The sequence below is a fragment of the Crocodylus porosus genome, unplaced genomic scaffold (assembly GCF_001723895.1).
Source record: "Crocodylus porosus isolate Cpor-Errol unplaced genomic scaffold, CroPor_comp1, whole genome shotgun sequence".
In the NCBI taxonomy this organism is placed as follows: Eukaryota; Metazoa; Chordata; order Crocodylia; family Crocodylidae; genus Crocodylus; species Crocodylus porosus.
Genome location: NW_017728916.1, coordinates 6,404,358 through 6,420,667, shown reverse-complemented (window position 1 = coordinate 6,420,667; position 16,310 = coordinate 6,404,358). Strand labels below are relative to the sequence as shown.

Here is a 16,310-nt window from a genome sequence, read left to right as displayed (position 1 = left end):
ACTCTTTCCTGCTCATGGCAGAGGGTCGGACGTGATGATCTGCTCAGGTCCCTTCCGACCCTACCAACTATGAAACTGCGTGTGTGTTGTCTTGTGTGCCTCTCCCCCCCCCCCTCCCGGTGAATGTCTGGGAATGACCAGTAGTCAACTTGGCACACTTCATCCAGGCAGTTGTTTTGAGGGGTAGTGGTGGGGAGGTTGGGAGGGGGCAGCATTGAGTAGGTGTTTCAGAATCTTCTCTTTATTTATGTCCTGCTTTTTTGGTATCTTAGGATATATGTACACTGACTCTGGTCTGTTTACTCCATTTCCAGCACTGAGGCATTCCCATTGGCATGTTTTTGGGTAAAAAGGAAATTGGAGTGAGCGCAAGTAGGCAGTGCCTTTTTTTTCAGCGGCAGCCTGGATCCAGTGTAGCTCTGCCCTACCGTTAGCTGATCTAGGTTTCACAAATGCATACTTTAAAGGAAGGCACTGAGGAAACCATGTCAGGGTGGCAATAATTTAAACCCAGACCCTTGCAATGTATGACTTGGAGCAGGTGAGAAGTTGGCTTCCACTTGTATTTTCTGTCTGTCATGACGTTCAGTGCTATTCTTTGGTCTGGCCACTCTGAATATGAGTAGAGAATGTATCGTTCTAAATATTAGGGTCAGAGGGCAAGTGGAAGCTGGTCTGCAGTACAAGCCAGTGTCTGTGTAGTACTGAAAATGCATGGTCTCTCTCCTTTCAGGTTTCCTCGGCCTGTCACTGTGGAGCCCATGGACCAGTATGATGATGAGGAGGGACTGCCAGAGAAATTGGTCATCAAAAACCAGCAGTATCACAAGTATGTGCCTGCCTGAGGAAGGGAGCCCGGTGTTAGCTGTGAACTATAGGCTAGTAATTGCTGCGTTAATCATAGAATGGGTGGGTGATCATAGGGTAGGAAAAGCCTCACCATGCTGCTTTTGTAGATATGATTTCATCCCAGGAAGCAGAATACCATATTTGTCCTTTGCTGGGGAAGGCAATACTTTTAGGCTATTGCCATGCATGATTATCAGTGTCTCTTTATGGACTTATCTGGCCACAGTAGCTGGTTATCTGAACAACTCAGATGTGAGCTAAATGAATGTCCTATCTCATTACATGGATGAGGGCTGAGGCACAGACTTTGACTTGCTCAGGGTCACGAAGGGAATCTAGAGTACGAGCTCAACACCCGGCTCATGGGTCAGCTTTTGCCTGCGGAGCCATGTCATCTGGCCTGCCAGGCTTACCATGAGCCTGAAAATTTGGTGATGGAGCAGTGGCAGTGTTAATTGGTGCTCCCCTGCTGCCAAATTTGTGGATCTGTGGTGAGCCTGAAGATTGGATAGCATGGCTCTGTTTACTAGGTTGGGTGATCAGTGCAGTGCAAGGCTGGATCTGGCTTGTGGACTGGCCCACACCACTCACCTGGCCTACCACTGGTGTAAAGGAAGCAGGGCGTTGGACCTCGATGCTCAGAGTCCCAAGCTGGGGCCCAACCTTTCTTTCTAGCAAGGCTGTAAGAAGTAAGTTTTATGGCACTAAGTAGTAAAGGCCCTATTCAGACAAACCTGCCCTGAAGTTTCTGTAACTTCAAGTGGCCATCACAGGAACAGAGGCAGGATGTGATTAAACTGATTGACTCTGCTTTGTTTTGTGAACGCTTCACTGAGTCGAGACTTGTAGAAGCAGGGAAGCCAATGCCTGCAAAATCAGGTCTTTGAGTTTTAGGAGCTGTGTAGAATAAGGACAAGGCTTGTCATCATGGGTCGAGTGAAAAGGGAGTATGTTTGGCATACTTCTACAATGGATCAGATGTAAAACAGGAACATCGAATCATAGAAAATTATAGAATGTTCCTCTTCTATTCTCCCTTTTGCTATTCTCGCTAACTATTGCATGCCTGTAGAAAGCACTACCTGGGTCCAGGCAGCAGGTTTCTGCAAGTAGTTTACACCTTCAGAAGAGAGTACTTGCATTGGTAAAGGGGCAGGAGTGACTGATCTTCCCTCGATTTCTCCCTTTTGAGGAACCATAGTGATGTTCTCTGGAGATTTGACATGATGGTACTTCAGACAGAAAAAGCACCTTTTAATTCAGTTTAGTGGGGATTCTCTTCCTTGTCCATGCTGAGAGGACGGCAGGTCTCTAGATAAGAGATCTGAAGTGTTATCGAGCTGTCCTTTCTAAATGCTAACTATGCTGTTTCATTCATTCACACCCTGTAAATCCTGCACTGGTACAGTCTCTGCTCAGACATCCAGTAACTTCTCCTCTCCACCAGGGAGCGTGAGCAGCCTCCTCGGTTTGCACAGCCTGGCACCTTTGAGTATGAGTATGCCATGCGTTGGAAGGCTTTGATAGAGATGGAGAAGCAGCAGCAAGAACAAGTAGACCGTAACATCAAGGAAGCACGAGAGAAGCTAGAGATGGAGATGGAAGCAGCTCGCCACGAGCACCAAGTTATGCTTATGCGGCAAGGTGAGAGCCAAGACCCGGCAGTCAGAGAGCAATAAAATGCTGACACAAGGCTCTTGGTAGGATCTTCTCTGAGAGCCAGGAATGTCCGTTTGACACTAGTTAGGCCAGGACGTGACTGACTGACAACTTGTCAGACGGTCATTGATGAAGTCAGTGGAGTTACAGCACTGAAGAACTAGCTTCTCTTCTACCACCTCTTTAAGGTGGCATACAGTGCCAAGTAGAAACCAAGTCATAAAATGAGATTCAGGCATGGAAGTGGGACATAACATTGCTGCATCTCTCGTCTGCAGACAGAAGGAACAGCAGTTGACCAGGGTGGGGATTTTGACTTTTGCTGTCACCTTTTCCAGATTTAATGAGACGTCAGGAAGAACTGAGGAGAATGGAGGAACTGCATAACCAGGAAGTGCAGAAACGTAAACAGCTGGAACTCAGGTAAGGGGCAGCACTGAATTCAGCAAGCCCACCCTGGAGGGGTTCGGCCACTCTCGCTCAGAACTGTTGGGTGCACCAGTTGGGCAGGACTTGTAGTGGCCATCATTTTGGTCATCTTTGTCCAAGTGCAAGTGTTTTTAGGGTGGAGGATTTTGGGGTCTATACCAATGACCCTGAGAGTCAGTGACTAGTATTTATTCTTTCCCTGATAGACCTTGATTTGGCTGCTTGACTTCCGGGGCAAATGCAAAAGCCAGTGATCCTGAGCTCCGGAGTTGTTGGTGGGAATATCTCTGTCTTAGCTTTTGCCTTCCTAATCTCCAGATCACTTTTGGAAGCTTTCACACAGGTCTCCCGTTCCATTTCTGCTGTGTTGTTTGATTCTTGGACATTTTGTGAAATGCTAGGAGCCATTGCTCTGTGGAACGTGGCTTGAGAACCACCTGGCTAGTGTTTCCCAGTTCCATGTAGATAGTCGTTCTGTAGGAGCTGCTAGATACTTGGGCCTAATATAAATGGGCCCTTTTCTAATAAACTCATTAGAATTGGAATAGATTGGAAATTGCTCAGTGCTCACAGAAGTTACTGTTTTTTATATTGAGAAGCCTAACCTTGCACTGGCTGGGCAGGACAGTGTCCTTATATATACTGTCAGGCAGCTGCATACTCTAGCGCTTCACACTGATGCAGAGAATTTGGCTTAGGCTGTGCTGAGTCTCTGGAATGCTCTCCTTGCAGGCAGGAGGAAGAACGCAGGCGCCGTGAGGAGGAAATGAGGAGGCAGCAGGAGGAGATGATGAGGCGTCAGCAGGAGGGCTTTAAAGGGAATTTTCCTGATGCGGTATGAGTTCTTCCTGCCTTCACTTCCTGTCTTGGTGCTGCTAGTGAGATGCTGCCCAGATGCAGTGCAGGAGCTTCTGTCAAGTGTTCAGTATATTGACTGTGCGACAGTTACTAATCTGTTCTGCTTCAGATTACTGAGCGCTTGCAGCCTTAACTTCATTTTAGTATAGAATAAACATACAGAAATTCACCAACTGCCAGGAAATATGCTTTCTTCCCACTGTCCAGGTAGAACCCACAGTGTGTCACTTTGCTCTGCAGAAGAGCACATGCTAACTAGTCCTGTTCTCTGAGCAACAGTTGACATGCAGTTCCTTATTATGATTTGCATACCTGGCTATGATAGCACTATCTTGAAGGCAGGTGCGTTGTCCTGTCAGTTTGAACATTACTGACTTGAGGGACTTTGCAGGCCTGGCAATGTGATTGTCATTGAGAATAAATGTTGGTCAAGTTATCACCTGCTAGTATTTGATACCTCAGCTTTTCCCAGTTCTTAGAGTAGGAAACATTTGTGATAACTGACTTAAAAAAAGAAGTGATAATTCAGTGATAAGGCTGGATATTTCATGAATCAACAGGGCTGCAAAAAAACTACTGGGAATCAGTGACTCAGTTCCTGTCCTGGCATTTTGTATATCAGGTATCACAGTTGCATTCCAGAAACCACTTGATTTTAGTCTCTTATTTCTGATAACAATGGGAGCGAGGAATTGAAATCATTGCCACGCCATAGAAGGGTTTGGTATCTCCTTTCCCATTGTATCATATAGAAGGATTGTCAAAGATTAGGCTGGTAGACTTTATCCATTCTACTTGAAGTGTTTGTGGCCTGCTTGGTATCCAAATTCATATGATGTTTCTGTCCCTTTTGTCCCATTTAGTTTCATCCACTATAAGCTCCTTGAGAGAGGCCACGTTCTGGGTGCTTTTCAGTTTTACCCATATTTTTGGTAATTGGTAATAGATAAATTTGTGCAGCCCCCCCCAGTGTGAACACACTTATAGTGGTATAAAGGTGACAGTCTTTCCCACATTAGAAGGTTACATTGATTTTAATAATCTTGGTATCGAGTCACTGTTACTTTGGACCAATATCATGCATAGCTTGTACTATATTTAAATAGGTACAAAAGTGTGTTTATGGAGTACCTGTGTTAAAACTTGTAGCGGTTCCAGAAAAGATGAAATGCTTTATTCTGGATAAACTAAGTCTGTTGGTATATTTATGCAAATGACTACAGGCCCATTTATTTTTTTTAAAAGTCAGCATTTTCAGATTTTACCCCACTTCCACGTGCTTAGGTAGAGCAGGGTATGGCACTCCTTCCTTTTTCTTGTCTTTGTGTGAGAAGGTATTTTGCAGAATTCATAGATTTGTTGAAATCTGGCAGGGCTGCACTGTGGGTGCTTCTGCTCTAGCCTTGAATTTGCGACCTCTGACCTGTCAATTGCATGCCTTAACACCTGTGCCACCCCAGACGGGTCTGTAAGAGGAGGGGAAGCAGCTGCAGGAGGAAAAAGTTGGGGTGGCACCTGGAGGACCAATTCAAGGCAAACTGATAATGAGATTCTATACCTAGAATATTATAACAAATTTATAAATGTTCTATCTATAGCATCTTATTACTGGGGAGTTGTCTTATATGCAGGGTCATGTCATATTTGAGTAAATATGGTATGTCTCTACGGAAGCTTTATAGGCTAGGTGTAAATGTGTTTACTGGACCTGATCAGCAGGGATCCTGGTTTTCTCTGATTTAAAAAAAAAAAAATCCCAATTTTCAGATTTAAAAAAGTAACCCCAAATCCACATTTTTCCATGATTAAAATGAAACACCACTAATGTATAGGTGTGTGTATGTGTGTATACACCCCCCTCATACCTACATATACACACACATCTATATATATACACACACACACACATTTATATATATGTATGGGGGTGTGTATAGGTATGTGTATGGGGTGTGTGCCTACGTGTATAGGTGTGTGTATGTGTATAGAGGGGTATATTGTGTGTGGATATGTATAGGGGGTGTGTGTGGATATGTATGGGGGGGTGTGTGTATGTGTATAGAGGGCATGTATGGGGGGTGCACGTGTGTGTATATATGTATCGACGTACGTGTGTGTATATGAATGAACAACATCAGTTCAGATTTTTTATTGGTCCCAGATGTACAGAGGAAATAGAATTAAACTTACTTTTTAAGCTCCTTTTTGGGAGTTGGGACTGCCAGTAGACAAAGGAGGCACTGTTGGATTTGTAGCAGAGTAGCTCCTGCTTTTACAAATACAGGCAACCAACGCTTAGCACTCTTAATTGGTTCTGGAAAAAATGAGCATTAAGTGATTCATAGATTCGCAGATACCAGGTTGGAAGGGACCTGAGCAGATCATCAAGTCTGATCCCCTGCCCTGGGCAGGAATGAATACTGGACTTATATGACCCCTGGTAAGTTTACGGTAATATGACCCCAGCTAGGTAATTATCAAGCCTCCTTTTAAAGGCCCCTAAGGTAGGAGCCAGCACCACTTCCCTTAGAAGCTGGTTCCAGATCCTAGCCACCCTAACAGTGAAGTAGCGCCTCTTAATGTCTAATCTGAATCTGCCCTCTGCCAATTTGTGACCCATTGTTCCTTGTTACTCCGGGAGGTGCTCGGGGGAACAGGGTCTTACCCATTCCCCTCTGGTCCCCCCGGTAAGTTTATAGATGGCCACTAGATCCCCTCAGCCTTCTCTTGTGAAGGCTGAACAGGTTCAGGTCTCATAGCCTCTCCTTGTAGGGCCTGCCCTGCTACCACCTGATCATGCGAGTGGCCTCCTCTGGACCCTCTCAATGCTGGCCACATCGCCCCTGAAGTGCAGTGCCCAGAACTGGACGCAGTACTCGGCCTGAGCAGTGTCACACAGAGGGGGGTGGATCACCTCCTTGGACCCGCTCATGATGCATCTGTGGATGCACGACAAGGTGCGGTTGGCTTTGCTGACTGTATCCTCACATTGGCGGCCCATGTTCATTTTAGAATTGATAATGACTACCAAGATCTCTTTCTGCCACTGTGCTTTAGAGGGTGGACCTGTGCTAAGTGAAACTCATTTCCCCATAGGAATGATTATAAATAGAGATAATTGGGTACCACCATTTCTCATCGCTGCCTCTCCCTACTCCCCTACCTGCCCGCTGGCTGCTCCAGCCTCATGTGCCAGTCCAGGCCCATGCTCCTGTCCCACCCTGGGACCCTGCCAGCCCAGGCACCGGTGTGGCCCCTGCACTCATGGCCAGCCCCCACTCGCTGCTTCTCACTGCTGCTGCCTCTTCTCACCTCCTCGGCCACTCTGGCCCCACGCTCCTGCTCTCCCACCCCTCCCACTCGCTGCCACTCACCCCACTTGCTGCCACCGCCACTGCTTCTCCCCACTGCTTCTGAAACTCGCTGATTCCACTGAGTGCTGTGAAACTGGCTGAGCACTCAGCGGAATTGGGCATGAATTTTAAATGAGCACTATAGCGAAATAGTGCTAACCGAAACTGTTAAGCGGATGTTGCCTGTACAGTGGTGTCCTCCTGCTCGACAGCATTAATAAAAAAGGAGCGTCTTGCTAGCTATAATCTCTCTGTAGGGGACACAACAGTTGTGTCACTTCTTGGCCTGTGGGCTCAGATTGGCATTTTTTGTGCATCTGCATTCCTTTCCATAAGTACACTTTCCTGACCTTGCTGATATGGTATTGCAGCTGCTTCTGACAGACCTCTCTACTAAGGCACTGGCTCTTCTTTATGTCAATGCTCTTGCTTAAATATGCACATGTTACTTTGTATCTGATGTTGGATGTTGTGCAATGCTTGTGACTGTCTTGCAGAATAAATTATGTGAAGTGAGGTCCTGTTTGAATAGTTAAAAGAGTAGGTTAAGTCTTTCTTCAGGGCTTGTCCTAAAAGTATCTGTTTCCAGGTCTTCACTGATGAGCTCACTGAGGTTCTGGCTTTGTCAAATTATGTAAGAAATATCTGTAATGCTGTAATGTAAAAATAGGTGCCTCTTTTTCAGAGGGAACCACCAGACATGCGGATGGGACAAATGGGCATGGGAGGTAAGAGTTTTCTGACTTTCTTTCTTCTGTTTCTTTGTATATTTAGTTCCCCTCTTTCTAGACTGAAATGCTCCAAGAACAGGTCTAATTACTGGCTCCGTGTTTAGTGTACTTGGAAACTTGCTTTCCATTTTGTTGGTGGCTGTTCTCATACTATGTTCTACAGAAAGTTAGTTTTAAGAGCATTTAGCATTTACGTTGGATTGAGTGAGGTGTATTTGGCAAGACGTGAAAGAAGTTAGACGTAAATGAGATAATAGTATGTGTGGATAGCGCAGCTCCTTCAGCAGAAGATTCGGGTGAAATTGCCAGAAGGCCTGTAAGGAAGTCAGGACTACCAAGCACACTTATCTCTAGATTATAGACTGCTATAACATGCAAGACTGAACTAAGCAACAAAGTCCAGGCAGGTAAGAAGTACAACCCCATGATGGCATTTTGGTGTTGGTTTTGCAGCATCAAGTTTTGGCCCCTGAGACAGAAGTATTAGGTGGCTAACAGATGCTGAAATACGATTATGACCCTTGGAACACCTCTTGCTGTCCAGACTGATTTTTGAGAAGGGGAGTACCCACTAGCACATTTGTAAGGCTGCCTGGTTGTGGATTCGGTCTTGGACGTGCTTCTGCAGGAAGGCTGCATGGGCCATGTGTCTGTCCAGTGTAATGGGGGGTGGTCCTTATTAGGTCTGTCAGGAATATTCTTCAATTTCTTTCAGGTGCCATTGGCATGAACAATAGAGGCACCATGGGTGGCACCAATGTCCCAGCTGGTGCACCCCCGGCAGCTGGTCCTGGAGCCATGATACCTGATGGGGCCATGGGGATGGTAATGTATCTGCAGCATTGCCTTTCTAGCTACTGTCTCCCTGCGCCCTTTCTAAGTGAAGGGTGTTTTGCTTTCAGTGTTAAGGGCTGTGGCATTAAGGTCAAGACCTGTTTGCCATGATATACCTGATCTTTGCTTTTTTACAGGTCTTCACAAGTCTGTCTTGACATAAGACTTGCTGCACAGTTCTGAAGTGATTAAGCCTTGCTTGTTTGCTCTCATACCTGTAGAATTACCAGTTCTAAAAATTCACTTGAAAGGGATTCTAGCATGTGACCACTTAATAAAGGGGAAGGCATGTTTGGGAAGCTGTTAGTTGAACTCGAGTGTCTGGAGATCAGATTTCTGGCAGTCTGTATGTCTTGGCTTTTCAGTTGCTCTGCACAGCAGAGAACAGTGGAAACCCCCCTACAGCTTGCGTTATGGCTTAGACAGTAGTGAGCAAAGAACAACTAGAAACCTAGGCTTGTTTGTTTTTAACTCCTGTGTGGTAGTAGCCTATCCAAAATATAAGACTGGTTTGGGGGAAGTGGAGAGGCTTTTGCTGACTTCTTTGTGGGGCAAGAGGGGGAGAGAGAATCAAACAAGAGCATGAATAAATTCTCTATGAGAGTAGAAAGGACTCTGATTGCATAATCTGCTGCTGGTAGAATCTGTCCTCCCTTCCACAATACCCCCTGCAAGGATCAGGTGCCTGTGAGATTTTCATCCCTTGCCATACTACCCTGTTTTACTTTACAGTTAGGGCTGCCAGGCTCTGGAATGGACTCCCAAGGGAGGGTGGTGCTCTGTCTAACCTTGGGGGTCTTCAAGAGGAGGCTGGACAGATATTTGGCTGAGGTGTTATGACCCTGCACTCGTTCCTGCCTGGGCAAGGGGTCAGACCTGATGATCTGTTTAGGTCCCTTCCAACCCTAAGGACTATGAAACTATGTAAGCTAGAGTGGGGCTGGTGAGGGACCATCAGGGCTCCACAGTGAGTGTCACATCCACATACCACCCTGACTTTGCTCCCCTCCCCAGCTATCCATAAATGACCTGGTAAAATGTGGTCTCTTCTCAGGTATTGCTTCTTGCACTGCCAATGCATGTCACCTTAAACGGTTCACAATTCAAAATCCCAAAGAAATGCCACATACAGACTTTGAATTTAAAGTATGTACCAGCATTGGAAAGTTAGCGCATACCACCCAGTAGCAATTTAGAAGTAAAGCTGAAAGAAACCCATAGCGTAACTCTGCTTCTGTAGCAGTGTCGCAAGGAACTTCTTACCACTCCTTAAGTTTTTTATCTTAGCACTAACTGTGAAGTAGAATGCTTTGCTGCGAGTGAAATGAAAATGTGCCTGCACCACCTTTTGCCTTTATTTCATTGCATAATGCAACTAGATCACAAAAAAACTCATGTTGCACGGTGCCTGGGTGTTACTACCTTGGCAATTGTATAAATGCATTATTGTTGCCAAACAAGATGTCTACAGCCTTTTTGTCTTGGTATTTTAAAGTTCTTAGGAACATGCTGCATGGAACAAATGGTTGTAGGCTTAGGTTGCTGTAGAGGCGCAGTTAAATTCTTTGTTGAGTGTCTAAACTGCAGTTCAAAGCTTCTAGTTGTTAATGTTTCTTAACTTTAATGGAGTCTTTATATGGAGTATGTTCTTGGAAAGCAAAAGGGTGGAAATGGCGGTGACAAGCTAGACATTTACCTAGCTGTGTTTGCTTCGCAGAAGACCATGGCTTCCTTCCATGTATTGCTCCCATCTCTTCTACAGGCCACTCCTCCTGCCTGAGGAGCACTATTATGGCTACAGCCTGTGTCTTTCAAATGAGTTAACTTTTGGATTCCAAATCAGGCTAAAAATTTGACATGGCAAATAAGCCAATTTGTCCTATAAAGCTTGCAAGCTAAGCCTGGAGTAGTGGCTGTTAGGGGAGGCACTGGGATGGTAAAGTCCATGCCATTGCTTTGGTTGCCAGAGACACATGTTTTTGTATTATAAGATGATTTGGGGTAGATAAAGAGTGGGATAGGAAGGGATGAGGTTGGTGGATTGGATCAGGGGAAGAGAATGGATCCAGTGGGGGTGGGGGGATAACATGGCAGGGACATATTGAAAGGGAAGGTATTTAGGCAACTTAGTAAAATGAAAATGGCCAAAAGGAAGTCAGGTGCTGTCTAATATTCGGTGCCTTTTCTGGTTGCTTTGGAGTCTGAATTTACTTACGCTGGCCGTGTGGTTGGTACTGGAAGTGGCTGGGGCTGCTGCTTAAAGTAGTGGGGAGAGAAGGGCTGTCTCTCACCCACTCTGGTGCTAATGGGGTTTCCATCTTGCCCCATGGTAACATATCTTGCAGGACAGAATCAAGGCTTCTCCAGAAAACTTCTGTGTGGGAGGAGGGAAAGGATGGACTGCTGCTGTTTTGCTACCTGTATTTGTGTATAAATCCTCTGTGACACTCCCAGCATGTATGAGGGTACAAAAGCCTCTGCTCACTCTCTTCACAAAGCTTAATGATAATTTGGGCTAAGTGTCCTTGCTAGGCGTTCAGTTTGGGGAAGCACAGTGGAATCATGAAGTTCTGCTTCCTAACTGCATTTTTCTTGCGTTCCACTGCAAACCTATAGGTTTGGGTAACAGTTCTGCCATATGCCTGTTAGAATTGCAGACGCAGAGGTGGATTTTGTGGGGAAGCAGATTTGTTCCTATGACACAGTTGTGCGCCTGTTGGTCCAGTCTTGGTTTGGGAGACCCTTCAGCAAATCTGGGAGAAGTGTTTGCCCCACAGGGGCATCTGAAGTTGCTGGCTTCCAATGGTCTTGTCTGGAGCTGATAGGTCACTTGGGGCTGTGGAGTCCTGATGGGACTCGGGTCAACTGGAACTGCTTCTAACTTAAGTCTTTTCTCCTTTCTGCCTGTTCTGTGCTCTCACCCTGTCCAAGACTCCACCACCGCCTGCTGATCGCTTTGGCCAGGGCAGCGCAATGGAAGGACTTGGAACTATGGGAGGAAACCCGCCTGGCTTCAACAGAGGAAATCCTGGGGGGGAATTTGGTCCTAACAAACGTCGCAGATACTAATAGGATTAAGCTACCCCCTACCAACACCCCAAAGAGGAAAGGAATCTTGGCAGGCCATGCAGGGTTCTACTTGGGTGGGGGGAGATTCTTCACAGTAGTTTAATTAGGGCCTGCCTCGGCAAAGCCACTCTAGGGACGGGGAGTGCAGTCTGACTGGTAAAGGTTCTAGTAAATTTTGTGTGGTGCATTCCTATAATTTCAATGTGAAAATGACATGGGAGGTTTCAATAGCTGTGCAGTAAAAGTAAGACCTGGCTAGGACCCTGATGCCTTTACCATTCCAAGTTTCCTGTATGCAGCCACAGCCCTGAGACTAACTTAGATACAGTTGAAGTATTTCATAGCTTTCTTCTAGCCCAATACAGCTCCTCCGGGAGCACAGGCAAGTCTCTGGAGCATTAAGGGAGCACCCAGATATTTTGCAGACCCTAGTGACTCTGTAAATTTATATAGCTTCAAATGGCCCATCATGTAGTGAAACAGAAGGGTTTTATGTTCTTTTTTTAACTTGTAGTTTTTACTTTTTCTCTGGACCATCTCTTTCTTTAAAGTAGTTGCCCATCGTGTGCAGCCTGAATGGCTGGAAGGCTCTTGTTTGGATGGATCTTTTGGTATGTGTTGTACCGCTGTTTATTTTTACTGGTAGTAAAGTACAATCTATTGGACAAAAATACTGTATCTCATGCTGAAGACTTAACTGAAACAATTGTTTGTATAATCTTAACCTTGCCTGTCTTTTGTGTAGAAGTACTACAAGATTTTCATTTAGTGTAAACTGTTTGAACATGAGCTGTAATTGTCCCACTAACAAGTTTGAGTTTGTCTGAGGAATGTTACAGGAATGCATTATTAAAGTGGATTTTAAGCCTTTTTTATCTTGTGTGCAGTCTCTTCTGTTCCTGATTTTGAAGCTTCTGGGTATGTGCAGATTAAGGTAAATAAGCCCTCAGCTATTAGAGCAGAGTGCATTGGTCCACTTGCCTTCTGGAAGTAGCCACAACATGTAGGCACTGTTGTATAACCCTGAGGGTTCTCCAGTAGAATTCTCCTTGGTGTGTGTTGGCTTTCTATTTACAGAAACTTTGGCATGTTTGGAGCCTTTCAACTTCACAATTTTGCCGATGTGCCTGCGGTAAGTTAGGGGAACTGTTTGTGCATCTACGTGTGTGTTTGCAGTTGCAGAGTAAATTACTCCACACTGAGCTCCGTGTGGCCCCGTTTGGCTGCTGCTAGTATTTGAGAGAGCTAGTTCAGAGAGCCCAGGTATCTCTGCTCTACCCTGCAGTTACTGCTGTGGCTACAGTGCAGGCCTTCCCTAAAACTCTCCACGGGAAGTGGCATAACCACAACTGTCAGTTTGTTGCCCCAAGTATAGACTTTACAAGAAAAGCTTCTGCTAAGATGTGATACAAGGTGGAGGCTGGAGTCTTCCAGGACATTGTGCTGTCAGGGTTAAATCCTTGTTCTTCTTTGTTGGGTGGGGAATAAATGGGTCTGTTTCAGCAAGGAATCCTTCAGGTGGGGGAAAGAAGTGGGCAGTATGAAATCACGTATCATTGGTGTACAGAGTAAGGAGAGATCAGGACAGTTAGTGCCTGGCCTAATGGAGGCAGTGGGGACACTGTTTGCTTTGCGTTGTGGAAGATTGATGGAGGAGTCAAGCTAGGAGCTCTAGTGAAGATGTACAGAATTCCCAGGGTACAAGTCATTTTGTTTCAAGGAAATAAGCCAGTCCCTGATGACTCGGTTAGCAAGAAAACTTTCCTGAGGCAGGTTATGCTAACCACTATTGCGTGGCTTCTTGTACTCTCCTCTGAAATGTTTGGTAGCAATTACACAGGGTTCTGAGGTAGATGGTCCCCTAGTCCTCTAGGAGAGAGGGCTGTGTAGTGACAGCATGGTCTAGGGAGATGCCTGTATTCAGCCGTGGTAGTAGTAGGGTTGCTGTTTTCTCTTGTTGGGTGACTGTGGCACAGGGTGTTGGCAGGTGTGCTAACTGACCTTGCCTTTGCTCTTGTGAGGACATTGGGATTGGAGTTTGCTGTGGATCTGTCCCGCTTGTAGCTAGAGGGAGTGCAGCCTGAAGCCCCGGTGTGTGATCAGTATCTCCTACAGTTTCTGACTTAACAACGTGTAGAGCAAATGGCCTCCGGAGCCAAGACTGGTTGTTTGGGTTGTCAGGATAACTGTTCTCCCTCCCTTCCCCCCACTTCTCAGCTTGTTTGTGGCTGAGGAGCTGAAGCAGATGGGAGCTTGTTAGGAAAGCAGGGACAGACCTGACAGTTAGCTGTGCTCTGATCCTTCCCTTATCCACATAATAATTCATGATAAGGATTGGGCTGGCTAGCCTCTTTTCTAAGAGTTAAAGGGTAAAAACAGGGTTTGTGAGGATGGCAGGGAAGGGGAGTGACTTTGCACAGCTCAAAGTTCATCTTTGTAAGACAGATTAGAGGAAAGGGTGTTGGGGGGAGAGTGTGACAGCAGCACGGCAAAAACTGCTCTGGTATGTATGTTTCTGAAGTAGCTTCATTTTTGTTTGAATGCCTGTTTTTTAATGCAAGGTAGAAGGGCAAACTAAAAAGCTCTGCCATGGGCGCTTGTAAGAGAACAGTCAGGAAAGCCTGTTGCAAAGGTGGGGGGTGTTCAGATCCACTGTAGTGAGAAGAAGCAGTAATAGGTGGTATTGTGGGGGACACGTGTCTGAGGGTACTGTGCCTCAGATGGAGCTTGAGCACAGATTGCCCCATACCATATGCAGCTTTGTTTTTTGTGAAGGTTCTCTAAACTTCAGGTTTATGTGAATGGGAAGGCAGCAGCTTCCATAGGGCTCACATTTTTAACTTAAGCTTAGCTATGCAACTTCTGCAAAGAGGCCTTCCAAGACACGGGATTCTAAAGAGCCTTTTTGTTTGTAATTAAGCTAAAATCAATCCATGTGCAAAAGAGACCAGAGCATACTATACCTTTCAAGGTATCAACAGTTACACAACTGGATATTGCAGATGCAGCATTTTGACTTGTCTGGACCATATACATGGCTGTTCCATTACCTTCATATTTGACTAGTTCTTCTATTCTAAACTGATACCATATACGAGGGCTTTTTGTACTGGGCATTGACTACTTTTCTTGTTCAGAAACTACCAAGTTGCTTTATATAACTCTTTTGAACACTGATGGATGCATAGCAGACGTGTGTGTGTAAATCTACAGAACTAACTTAAATAATATTGTGACAAGCAAAGGAACGGGCATTACTTTCCCTTCTCCTTTTTGCTTTATAGCAGAGCTGTCCAACCTCTGAGTAGTCAGGTCCCCCCTCTGCCATATGTTTCCCCGCTCTCCTTGCCAGGCCCTATGAGCTGCACCGTGCCACTGTGGCTTACCCTGGGGCTGGGGCAGGAATTAGAAGTGGGAGCTGGGAGCAATGCAGAGAGTGATGCTTGGGTGGGAACCCATAGGCCACAAGTTAACCTCTTCTGGGCTGTATGCCATTTGGACAGCCGTGCTTTATGGCATATTAAAGCCACCACCTTTCATTGCGTTCTCTTCGACCACCTGTAACTTGGTTGCATCCCTACCCATACTTTCTTCTGGATTGTAAAAACAAGGAAACTCAGGCTGTTTTCCTACTTACTGTGTTTAATCTTTCTCTCTCCTAGCAAATGCTTGTTTCAGTTGAGCTTTGGAGTGGCCACATGTTCACTTTGAGTGGTGCCTCCAGCAGTGGGTTTCCATGCTTGGTTTTCTTTGCCAATGAGACAAGCAGAGCTTCGGGATGAGGAGTCTTGCTTGTCAGAGGAATAAACTCTAGCCTACTTTCTGTTTAGGACTGAAGTTTCAAATTCTTGTGGAAGAGCATTATGTGTGTTTCTGGAGAGAGAGCCACCAAAGTAAAGAGTTTCCAGTGCTGCCTTGCCAGTTGAGTTTGGGGGTGGGGGGTGTCTCAAGTCACAGGCAAAAGGAGTTTGTTGTGGCACAGAGTTCCTCAGCTTTGGTTTTGAGTCTTTAGTACTGATGTGTCTTTTAAGTCTGTCTTGTGCTTGTTATACTACTTAAGGTATGGAAGGAAGAATAAACTACATCTCCTGGTACCAAGGCAGCGGGGTTTGTCTTGAGACTACTGATTTGATATTGGCTGTTGGTAGCAGCTCAGCATCCATTACCTTGCACTCCCCCATGCCAGATTTTTCTCATGTCTGATACCTGTCACCCTAAGCAGATGTATCCAGATTCTTTTGGCCTTGTTTGCAGGTGCCAAATGCCAACTCCAGGCCTTGACTGCCTGTGTCCAATCTGTGCTACTTATCATAGAAGTTGGGTCGAAGGGACCTTGTAGGATCTTCAAGTCCGACCCCCTGCCTGGGCAGGAGGAAAAAACTGGGCTCAAATGATCCCAGCTAGGTAGGCATCAAGCCTCCTCTTAAAGACCCTCAGGGTAGGAGCCAGCACCACTTCCCTTGGAAGTTGGTTCCAGATCCTAGCCGCCCTGACTGTGAAGTAGTTTTTATGGACGTCTAATCTAAAC

At 45.7% G+C, this 16,310-nt stretch overlaps 2 protein-coding genes and 1 long non-coding RNA gene across 3 annotated transcripts in view; 2 read left to right on the top strand and 1 right to left on the bottom strand.

The window, feature by feature from the left end:
* NONO (non-POU domain containing, octamer-binding) overlaps nucleotides 1-12,655 on the top strand; it is a 20,982-nt gene extending 8,327 nt beyond the window's left edge. Inside the window, exons 4-10 of the mRNA XM_019536345.1 lie at nucleotides 734-829; nucleotides 2,297-2,493; nucleotides 2,847-2,931; nucleotides 3,670-3,772; nucleotides 7,834-7,876; nucleotides 8,595-8,704; nucleotides 11,645-12,655. Coding sequence (XP_019391890.1) covers nucleotides 734-829; nucleotides 2,297-2,493; nucleotides 2,847-2,931; nucleotides 3,670-3,772; nucleotides 7,834-7,876; nucleotides 8,595-8,704; nucleotides 11,645-11,782 — 772 coding nt within the window. The 3' untranslated portion in view covers nucleotides 11,783-12,655. The remainder of the gene's footprint in view (nucleotides 1-733; nucleotides 830-2,296; nucleotides 2,494-2,846; nucleotides 2,932-3,669; nucleotides 3,773-7,833; nucleotides 7,877-8,594; nucleotides 8,705-11,644) is intronic.
* Nucleotides 12,656-13,195: 540 nt separating this feature from the next.
* Nucleotides 13,196-16,310, bottom strand: part of LOC109310962 — a 23,024-nt gene continuing 19,909 nt past the window's right edge. Inside the window, exon 3 of the long non-coding RNA XR_002101353.1 lies at nucleotides 13,196-13,209. This is a non-coding gene — a long non-coding RNA (uncharacterized LOC109310962). The remainder of the gene's footprint in view (nucleotides 13,210-16,310) is intronic.
* The window catches only part of LOC109310960 (mitochondrial ornithine transporter 1-like), a 19,071-nt gene continuing 17,001 nt past the window's right edge, over nucleotides 14,241-16,310 (top strand). The window contains exon 1 of the mRNA XM_019536347.1: nucleotides 14,241-14,285. The gene's annotated coding sequence lies outside the window, so the exon portion shown is untranslated. The remainder of the gene's footprint in view (nucleotides 14,286-16,310) is intronic.